Genomic DNA, 11,515 nt, shown 5'->3' with positions numbered 1-11,515 from the left:
CTTTGCAGGACATTATATAGTGACATTGTTCATTTATCCAGTCTTCTTTAGCTTCGTTGCATTTTCTTTTTATCTGCCTGTTCAGAGTCTTGTATTTTTCTTCCTGATTTTTGGCCTTTCTTCTCTCATTCATTAATTCTAATATCTCTGGAGTAATCCATTTCTTCTTCTGCAACTTAAGTGTGGTTGGAACATTTTCTTCTAATGATGCAGCAACACTGTCTTTAAACTGCTCATATTTCTCTTCTATATCTGTTAGTTCTCCAAGCACTTCAAACTTGTTTCTTACTGATAGTTCAAATTTTTCTTGTATCTTCTGTTCCTCCCGGAGAATGTCTAGTTGGTATTTAGGTTTAGCCTTTGCTCTTTTGCAGATTTTCAATTTAACTCGTATGGGGCATAGCACAGGTATATGATCGCTGTTACAGTCAGCCCCCGGCATAGATTTGGCATACAAAACCGAGTTTCGGAAACGTTTGCTGATGACTATGTAATCTATTTGGTTTCTCACTCCATCTCCAGGACTTTTCCATGTCTACTTCCTTCTATTGTGGTTTGTTGACCAAGTATTTGTGATTGTCAGATCATGTTGACGGCACCATTGAATAAGACGATCACCTCTGTCATTTTTGTCTCCCAGACCATGTGGGCCCACAATATCTTCTATTCTTTCTCGGCCCACCTTGGCATTAAAATCGCCCATGATGAGTTTTATGTCTGAAGGCTTAAACTGATGCATTGCTTTATCTATTTGTTGATAGAAATTTTCCACTTCTTCATCATCGTGACTGGTGGTTGGGGCGTATATTTGTAAAATATCAAAATCAAAAGGTTTTGCTTGTAGTTTGATTGCCATTACTCTGTCTGATATGGGCCAGAATCCTTTGACTGCTCGCGCCGTTTTATTATCTAGTATAATTCCAACTCCCCTTTGGTGTTCTCCTCCTCCTGAGTATATAATTTTACAGTCATCATAATTAAGTTATCTATCTCTATCTATCTCTCTCCTTCAATTGTCTCTATCCGTCTCTCTATCGCCCCCCCCCCCACCTTTCTCCCTATCTGTCTCTCTCTTTCTCTCTCTCTCTCTCTCTCCCTCTCTCTCTCCCTCTCTCTCTCCCTCTCTCTCTCTCTCTCTCTCTTCTTTCTTCTTTCTTTCTTTCTCTCTATCACCATCTCCCTCTGTCTCTATCTATCTCTCTCCTTCAATTGTCTCTATCTGTCTCTCTATCCCCCCCCCCCTCACCTTTCTCCCTATCTGTCTCTCTCTCTCTCTCTCCCTCTCTCTCTCTCTCTCTCTCTCTCTCTCTCTCTCTCTCTCACTCAAGTGGTAGTTGTAGCATGAGAACTCTGAACTTGGACGTTAATTTCGGCCGTGGAGATGTGTTATTATATATAGTGAATGTGTTGTAAGAAATATGGATGGTTTGTGTTTCGAGTGCTGCCGGCATGTACATCAAAGGGATTGGTAACATTGGCATGGTATAAGTACATTGTAGGCTACATGGATCATAAGAATATACAAAATTCGTCAGTTTGGGTTCTAGTTGGTTGGGTTTTTTTTTACTTCATCGGAGCATAACTTGTTTTTTTTCATCATCATATCATCGTCATCATCATCATATCATCGTCATCATCATCATCATCATCATCATCATCATCATCATCATCATCATCATCATCATCATCATCATCATCATCATCTACATCACAATCACTACATTAATACTGTATTGATAAGACGCAGAAATTGAATTTTCCCTGTAAATCATGAACTTGGTGTGAGATTATTAATTGATTAATTAATTAAGGAATCAACCCAGGTCCTTCCAATCCGAAAGCGAGTATCATACCACTATACCACATAGCCACACTAATAATATGCTGTATCAAACAGGATGAATAGGGACTGTTTTGTGACATTCAAAGAGCTAAAGGCCAATGATTTGAGGGATTTGGAAGGTCCTGGGTTCGATCCTCGCTCGGCGCATAGTTGAGTCCTTGGAAAAGTCTCTTTACTAACATTCTCTCACTGTACTCAGGTGTAAAATGAGTAATTGGCCATTTACAGCGTTGTCTCTGTCCGAAAAAGATTGTAATATTATCGCCTATCATGTCTTGTCGTACATGTTGCGCGTTGCTGTTGACCAGGGACCCCTTGTAAAGCGCTTTGAGCACGTTGAGTGGATATTGCGCTGTATAAAAGTTCAAATACTTTTTTAAAAATAATTTACATTTCATTTTGACATGGCAGAATAATTTTTGATATGGATCAAATTATTTACTTTAATGCCCTTGAACAACCGGAAGTGAAAATGAAAAATGAGGATGTGGCGAGGGGAGGGGGGGGGGGGAGAAGGGGCTGGGATGAACGAGCATGTGATGAGTTATGTGTTTCATGCTCAGCACGCTATTTGCTTACCGATAACGTTATCATGACTATCGGGACTTCAAAGTGGTTGGCAAGGGGGATAACCGATAAAATGATATAGCCGTGCCAATGATATGTGGTGTGATACACGATTATAGGGGTTATTTCCCTTTGCTCAAGGATCGTCATACCGATACAGGTCGTAAAATAAATTATTTGATTTAAATTTTGTTGAATTGGGAGATGATAAGAGGTTGAATTGGAGATGTGTAGAATGTTGATGATCGTTGTTGTGGTGATGATGGTGGTGTGGTGGTGGTGGTGGTGATGGTGGTGTGGTGGTGGTGGTGGTGGTGTTGGTGGTGATGGTGGTGTGGTGGTGGTGGTGGTGGTGGTGATGGTGGTGTGGTGGTGGTGGTGGTGTGGTGGTGGTGGTGGTGGTGGTGGTGGTGGTCGTGGTTGGAGTGATTATGGTGGTGTGGTGGTGGTGGTGGTGGTGGTGATGGTGGTGTGGTGGTGGTGGTGGTGTGGTGGTGGTGTGGTGGTGGTTTGAGTGGTGATGGTGGTTGTGGTGATGGTGGTCGTCGTTGTTGATGTTGTTGTAAGTAGTATACTATTTTAATACGTGTGACCCATCGTCTCCAAACGGTATTAAGTCGGGTTTGAACCCGATGCTATCAAATCAAGTCAAATGAAAGTCAAACTGATGAATACAAAGAAACCTCCCTTCATGTTCAACACTCTAAAATTCTATTTTCATTTCCCCTAGCCTGGTAATTTTTTTTTGGCTGTCAATTCAATTGTCAGCACATTCCACCATTCCGATATAACACCGTTTGGAGTCGATCGGTCACATTTGTGTCTTCTGTTTTAAGTCAAGGGGGGAAAATCCCAGCAACCCCCCCCCCTCCCCTAGAAAAAAAAAACAAAAAGAAAACAAAACAAAAAACATCGGTTCTGAAAAGTCACAAATAATTTCTTGTAATTGAAATGAAATTCCATTTCATCGTGATATAAAATTAAAATATTTCATCAGAGGATCGTTTTCTAACGGGTTTAGTCAAGGGTTTTATTATCGCTAGTGGTAAATAGTATCAGGTGTTGTCCTGCCTAGGGGATGAGATAAACTCATCATTTGACTCCTGGGGGCAGGGGAGGTAATCGGTCAATGAGGGCAGATGTCGTCACACTATCATCACCATCATCATATACTGTATCATACTGTATTTCATAGCCAAGGTGAGATGGAATGGAGGGAAGTGGAAGGAAAGGTGCGAAAGGGGGTCGAGGGTGTGTTGGGGGGGGGGGAGGGGTCGGGGTGGTAACTCGACAAAACGCTTTATTTCCATGTTACTTTGAAATGATATAAACAACGTTATTTTTGGGGATTTTTGTTGTTGTTGTTTCTTTCTTGTTGTGTTTTATTTTTCTGTTGTTTTATTTTTATGTTTTGGTTTGTTTTTGTCCCCACCCCCCCCCCCTTTTTTTTTTTTTTTGTTTTTTTTTTTTTTTTTTTTTTTGTTTTTCGGGTGTCTATTAAATCTAGAGTTGATGGGAGTAAATAGATCTCAATATTTTAAAGGAAGGTAATCCATTTATACAGGCATTTCCTACAGTTGATATCACAATACAGAGTTTTAAACACAATAAAATTATAGATCCAGTTAGAGATGTCAAGGGAAATAATTCATAATTATGAGAATGGGAGATAACAAGTTTGTAGATAGCCAGTCGAAATAGTCGACTAGATAACCACGCCTCTCGGACAGACGTCATAATGTAAACAATGGCAGTGATTGGTAAATACAGCAAACGACATAGATTTTACTATCGATGGTATGTGTCTAAGTAAAATGCCCACTGTTCTATAGCTTGATCAATAGAATCAACACAGAAAACCATTGTGTAAACTTAAACATTTATAATATGATCGAGAAAATCGTGTGATAATTAGTCACCCATTTGCCAGTGTATAAAGACAATAACAATGACCAAAGAGAGGTCGATTTTATTCACATTATTGTTTATAAACAACCGACAATGTTTGTCCGAGCACGTGTGAAGGTGTGTCACAAATTCCTTGTTTTGATTGGTCAAATATCTCTTGGATAATTTATTTCAAATGTCGATAAATTAGATGACACCTGACTTGTCAACAAAAATAAATGATTAAATTTGAGCCTGCTTGGAAGCGGATTCTCAGGTTTAAAAAGTTTGGGCTCAATTTGAGTTATCGATAATTTGGAGTTTCTGGTAAGAATTTTGAAAAGTTGTTATGTCAGTCTACCATCGGTTTTGGTTGTACAGGTAGTAGATATTGTATGACAGGTGTGTGTGTGTGTGTGTGTGTGTGTGTGTGTGTGTGTGTGTGTGTGTGTGGAGAGAGAGAGAGAGAGAGAGAGGGGGGGGGGGGGCGATATTAGGGTCACATACAGGAAATTTGTATTTTTTAAAATTTGATAATACTTAGTATGATGGTATTTTCGTTTTCTAGTAATGAACAAAATTTCGTTAATACGTGTGCCTTTGTGCTTATGTATGTATGTTCTATGTGTGTGCGCGCGTGTGTGTGTGTGTGTGTGTGTGTGTGTGAGAGAGAGTGTGCGTGTGTGTATTTGTGAGGGAGTGGAAGATGGACTGAGAAAGAAAGAAGGGGGGTGAGGGGGGGGGGGGGGGGGGGTATATGAGGTGTACAGGGAATTTTGAATTTCCGGAAATTAATGATAAAAGTTAATATTACAACTTATTCGTTTTTAGTATAACCCAATTATATCTTATTTGCCCGTGTGTGCGCGTGTGTATGTGTGTGTCTGTGTGTGTGTATGTGTGCGTGTGTGTGTGTGTGTGTGTGACAGGGTTCTAACACTTTACTTGTTAGTTTCTGAATAACTTATATTCTCTCTTCATAATGTAGCATACAGAAATAAATAACTAAAATAAATATAATTCCCTTTATTCATCCCATAGGGGAAATTTGTCTCTAGGGTCTATTCCAAGGAAAGTCTGGAATAACCCAGGCGTAAGCCGCAGAGCAGCGCCGCAAATTGATTTAGGGCCACACGACGCAGCGTCGGGTGATCGAACTCGGTACCTTTCTGGTACGAAGCAGATGTGTCAATGAATTGATTGGTGTGTCACGCGATCCAAAGGAATTGATGTAAATAACGAGTGTTGATCATAGAAATAGGAAATACTAACCAGGGATGAGTAACAACGTGCCGCCTGTATCATGTGATGGAATATGAGATTTTAAATGATATACTGGTGATGTATATCCTATTACTATTATATATGGCAATAACTCATTATGGTATGTGTAATGGTTAATCTGCCCGTAGCCTTCGCCAGCTCGTAGCCTGACACTTCCATTAACCCTCTTCCTACCGACAGTTTTCAAGATTTATACTGAAATGTCATATCGACCCAACACACACATTGAATGTTTAAACTCACATTTAAAAGTAATAAATATCTACATACGACACGTCATCTTGTTCAGGAAAACAAACTTTACAAAACTACACCAAGTTCATGTAAATATTATGGAGATTGGTCTTAACATTTTGTGATTTATAAATATAATTCTTTATAAGAAAAATCGTATCGCAACGAATGTGACGATTTTCCTATAGTTGGTAAGGAGAGGGTTGGGAGGGTTAAAATTACAAAGTAACAAAATAGACAGCAGGTCCTGTTATAAGATCAAAATCTGAAAAGTACGTCATATAAGAGAGCCCGGGCACACTGATTTTTTTTTTTTGGGGGGGGGGGGGGGGATGATTTTTTTTTTCTTTATTTTGTCTTTCAGTATCATCATCATCATCATTTTTGTGGGATGAAAGAAAGAAAGAAAAGGAGAATTAGAGAGAGAGAGAGATAGATAGATAGAGAGAGAGAGAGAAAGAGAAAGAGAGAGAGAGAGAGAGAGAGAGAGAGAGAGAGAGAGAGAGAGAGGGTGGAGAAAGAATGGGTGAAAGAGGGAGGAGAGAGATTGATAGATGGAAAGATAGAAAGGGAGAGGGGGAAAACAGGGAGAGTGAGAGAGGCAGAGAGCTAGAGAGATAGAGAGAGATAGGGAGAGGGAAAAAGAGTGAGAAAGAGAGATAAAGAGAGAGAGAGACAGAGAGAGAGAGAGGGAGAGAGAGAGAGAGAGAGAGAGAGAATACATGCCACCACATACATCCTTGTCTATGTCTGTCCAAACCACCACAGGTGTAAAACGCTACAGATTACAATTAAAATGGATTTCAATGTTATGCTGGTAGGATTTCATTACATGGAAATTTGGCCCCTCGGTTCTATTCTTGTTTTGTTTTCCATTTTGTCTTATTTATTTATTTATTTATTTATTTATCTATTTATTTTTGATATTTTTAATTTATTTTATTATTTCTCAAAAAGACCCCCCCCCCCCCCACCCCTTAAATAAACCCAAAAATTGACTCTTTTTTTTTTTTTGGTTGTTGCTTCGTTTGTCTGTTATTTGTTGCTGTTTTGTTTCTTGTTTTTTTGTTTGTTTGTTTTCTTTCTTTCTTTGTTTTGTTGTTGTTGTCATTCTGAGGTTAACATCCCCATAATTTCAACACCTGGTTCACTCCGACATAACATGCGATATTTATAATATCAATAATAATTAGATATGCAATTATAACAGATAGTTACAACAGATTGCACAAACTCCGCACAAACGTGGCAATAGGTCGAGACAAGTTTTAACCAGGGCCAAGAACCGTCCAAGCGTCAACAGATAACAACTTACGGAATATCAGATACAAATCTTTGTTTCGACTCGAGCATTTTGGCTAAAGTTCTTCCTCAGATCTACCGTAATCTGGGGAAAAAAAAACATATTTAAAAATTTGGCCAGAAAACTCGTCCTTCAAATATCGATTGATTTAAATGACCCTCGTTTTGGCAAAAACTCTCAAACCTGGGACTTCTCCGAAGTCCCAGGTTTGATAGATTTTGTCAAAACGAGGGTCATTTAAATCAATCGATATTTGAAGGACGAGTTTTCTGGCCAAATTTTTAGATATGTTTTTTTTTTCCAGAATACGGCAGTGATGCCGTTGCCTGATAAATGTAAGGAATCCTTTTTACAATAATAAATAGAAGTAGGAGAGACAACATTAGACGAAATATATAACGCCAAAATAAAAATTAATGGCTCTTTATATTATCCTTTGTTAAATTTGTATTTATAAAAAAGTTTTTAAACAATTTATTTTTAAAATTTACATTTGGCTTTTTATTTCAAGGTGAGGTAATTTTATATTTTATATTATATTGAATTCCGTATAAATGTTGATCTGGTGTTGGAAAAAGTGAAATAAAAACTGATCTTTATTACACTGCGGATATTGGTCAGATTTTGAAAATTTGGTTAAAATTTGTTCATCAGTTTGTTTGTTCGTTTAAATAATTTCTAACTGGTTTAAACGTTAAATTGTGTGCTTGCCACAGACTTTTGTCAACAGGTGGGTAACATATTTTTGTAAATTTGGTTAAAATTGGTTTTTCATTAATATAGTTCGTTAAATGATTTCTTGACTTGTTTAATCGATAAATTTTGTGCTATCCACTGAGTTTTGTCAACAGGTGGGCATCGTATTATTTTCTCTACGCTTTTCTCCCCTTCTTTATTGAAACTAATTCTGATCACATGACATGTGAAAAAGTTCTAGCCAGCATGAAGAATAAAAAGTACAGATTTTCTTTGTTTAGAACCAAGCTGATCGTTGCTGGGCGGACGTGACATCAGACTATTGAATCCTACTCCTAATAAACATGGGTGGCAAAAAACAACAACAAAGACCTGAATGACGTCATCTATTTGACAAAACGTTGATTGACTCACCATGATTTATTGTAAAAAAAAATCCTTTTCATGTTTTTGTGTGTTTTGTTTGTTTTTTTGTTTTTTCATTCCGTCGTTTTTGCGTGTGTTGTAGGTTTCGAAATATTATGATGATTTCGTGGACATTCTGATGCAAACATAAAGTTAAACAACTTTATTTGTATCATGTAATCAAACTTCATTCTGGAAACAGATGGCAAGGAGCACATAATTTGTTTGTCTGAGCTTAGTTTTCAACCTTAATCTTGTTGGACTGTCTGTTGTGCCAGGATGTTCAATGAGCATCTGATGAGAGCAGAGGAAATGAGTAATTAAAACTACTCACTGCGTCACAAAATCCTTCCATTAAGCAGATGTTCCAGATAAATGGAAACTCGTGGTCGACACCCTTGGATAATGATGATGTAACTTATATTTCGTTTGGAAAAACAATTTGGATTTACAATGTGATTAATGGTAGATTCCCGTTTAAATAGTAAAATTCGTCATTTCGAGACAATGGAAGTGTGGGTTGCTTCAGTTATTGACAGTGTTAGAACTTGTCTAATGGACTAGTGGTAATATTTAGGATACATATTCTAGTCGTGAGAAAGGGTTGATTCGAATATTGTTTATTTATTTAGTGAAGTTATCATGAAGGATTTAGGGAAGATTTGTGGTGGGTGCTTGCAGTCGAATAAACAACAACATTCGCCAGATCGGGAAAATGGAGGAGGATTTTCCACTCAGATGAGTGCGTCTGTAAGTGACTCTTTCATGTCTTCCTTTTGACTCTTGCTGGGGCTTTTTGTTGTCGTTTTTATTGTTGTTAATGGTTTGGCTGTTGTGGTTGTTATTGTTGTTGTTGTTGTTGTTGTTGTTGTTGTTGTTATTGTTGTTATTGTTGTTGTTGTTTTCGTTGTTGTTATTGTTGTTGTTGTTGTTGTTATTATTCTTGTTATTGTTATTGTTGTTGTTTTTGTTGTTGTTGTTGTTGTTGTTGTTCTTCTTCTTCTTCTTCTTCTTATTATTATTATTATTATTATTATTATTATTATTATTATTATTATTATTATTATTATTATTATTATTATTATTATTATTATTATTATTATTATTATTAATATAATTATTATTACTGTTGCTGCTGCAGCTGTGATTTTGTTGTTGTTGTTTTGGTGATGAGGTTTGTTATCGTCGTGTTAATTTTCTTAAAAAATTGTTTTTGCTCTTTTGTTGTTATTTATTGCCTCTTTGCCTAGATTACAACTGATATTTTATTAGCTTATAACAGTAGCCTTATAGAATGATTAACAAGTCAATGAAGCCCAGGGTGGAATATACCGCTTTATGGTCTATAGCAAAGCACTTTCGGCCAAAACAGCTACTCAATCTATTGGTGGACATGGGATCAGGAAAGAATCTCGAATATTCCCGGGATCGAAATCGGCTGTCGTCGGAACTGCAAGAAATCTTCGTGTTATGTCGCGTTTGAGTTACGTCACATTATATAGCCATGCTTCATTTGATTGGCTGTCGTCTGAACTGCAAGAAATCTTCTGCCGGATGACCTACCCTGAAAAATGTCTGTGAAGAGGTCATCGCCTCTGCGTTGTTTGAACAATCGAGTTGTGTAAGCTGACACAATGCAAGAAACGCCTTGACAGCACCATGGTCCGTTAGCTCTTTTATATTTATGTCCTCGTGCCACATCCGTTGAGCTGTGAATTTAACATAAAATCCTTCCGTTTGATGTTCTGGTGATTGGAGGATGGTGTGTTTTTCCGTATTTGCTGAGTTAACAATTTGGTTGTTTTTGTTTTGTTATTATTTTTAAAAAACAGTTTTGGGGTTAAAATAATCATGATTGCTGTAGTGTGGGATGGGGGGGGGGGGGGGGATGACCATCACCGGGTGGACGAGGCATTGTACTTCTACATGGTAGACCCCCGAGTTCGAGCCTCGCTGTCAGAGCTCCTTGTGAGTTTCTCTCTCTCTCTCTCTCTCTCTCTCTCTCTCTCTCTCTCTCTCTCTCTCTCTCTCTCTCTCTCCCTTTTTTTCTTTGTTTTTTTTTCTGGGTTTCTTTCATTGGGCAAGTAGTATGATTGAGACCCTAGAGGAAGACCTGTGGATGTAAAGGACATAAAATTAAGTCTATTTGCTTTCCAGGATCGAATTCAGTTTCGAAAAACTTCGAAAAATAAAAGTAAATAAAATTATTTTAACCATTATAACATCAAACTGTGAAAAACTTAAATTAAATAATTGGGATCTGTTTATCACCAAACTCGACTTATCCGGTACATTCCAACACAATAGCAGATTGGCCCCTTAGGTACTATTTATTGATATCGAGATAAGATTAGATAAGATATACTTTATTGATCCTGAATGGAAATTATTATAATGTTACACATCATTCATCGCTATATTAACACAGATTTATACACTGTCATGAACTAATTGGTGAAAATACGAAGCTAATTAAAGACAAAGTAAATATCAAATATAATGAAATATTCATAAAATATACAGCAGTTACAGGCAATGCTATAAAAATCGTACATGAAAGTCGAATAGAGTTGTAATAATGGATTTGTAATGTAAATAGAATTTTAAAAATAGACTGGGAAGGATTGCACATAGTGAACACAGGTTTATAAAATAAAAAATAAAGCATGGTATTTGAATGTATAAATGAATGATAAATAATGTAGATTCAGGTCGTCAAATAAAGTAAATTGTGAGTCACCGTGAAAAGGAAATACTTTGTGTGACGTGGCCTTACATAATTATCCACGTGTGAAATCTAATTAATGATGACCTATGACCTATGACCTGTGACCTGTGAGCTGTCTGTCTGGCCATGCACACACAACTGGATTGGAGTGGCCAAGAAAACAAAACGGACGCCCGATTACACGTGTGCCTGGGACTGAGTGCACTCTCGCTCACGTTGACAAAACACATAAATATTATTGTTAAAATTTTGGTCAGACAAATTCTACTTCAAAATCCAGACAAGCAGGGTTCAAGCCTCGCTCGGTGTAATAGTTGAGTTCTTGGAAAAGGCTCTTTACTCGCGTTCTCTCATCGTACTCAGGTGTAAAATGAGTACCTGGTCGTTAACAGCGTTGTCTCTGTCTGAAGAAAATGTAATATCGTCCTGTCCTTCATGTTAAATGTTGTTGTTACCCAGGGACCCCTTGAGCACGTTTAGTGGACAATGCGCTACATAAAAATCAACTTCCAAGACTGACATTGTCTTGTATCCTTTCGTCCATTGTAGCCTGACACAACCACTAAAG

General features: G+C 37.5%; 1 protein-coding gene across 13 annotated transcripts in view; it reads left to right on the top strand.

The window, feature by feature from the left end:
• The window catches only part of LOC144959152 (tensin-3-like), a 400,273-nt gene that overhangs the window by 162,651 nt on the left and 226,107 nt on the right, over nucleotides 1-11,515 (top strand). The window contains exon 1 of one of the 13 annotated variants that reach the window (XM_078891667.1): nucleotides 7,722-7,848. The exons of 10 other annotated variants lie outside the window; for them this stretch is intronic. Coding sequence is in view for 2 of the 3 variants with exons in the window: in XM_078891666.1 (XP_078747792.1) it covers nucleotides 8,862-8,969 (108 nt within the window). In the remaining variant the exon portion in view is untranslated. Of the gene's footprint in view, nucleotides 1-7,721; nucleotides 7,849-8,315; nucleotides 8,970-11,515 lie in introns of those variants that run through there. 2 more of the 13 variants (XM_078891666.1, XM_078891670.1) reach the window with 2 other exon arrangements.

Source organism: Berghia stephanieae, chromosome 13 (assembly GCF_034508935.2).
Source record: "Berghia stephanieae isolate SIO BIC M18660-M18661 chromosome 13, UCSD_Bste_1.3, whole genome shotgun sequence".
Classification (NCBI taxonomy): domain Eukaryota; kingdom Metazoa; phylum Mollusca; class Gastropoda; order Nudibranchia; family Aeolidiidae; genus Berghia; species Berghia stephanieae.
Note: the sequence above shows the minus strand (reverse complement) of the source record. Positions and strands in the feature narration are given on the sequence as shown.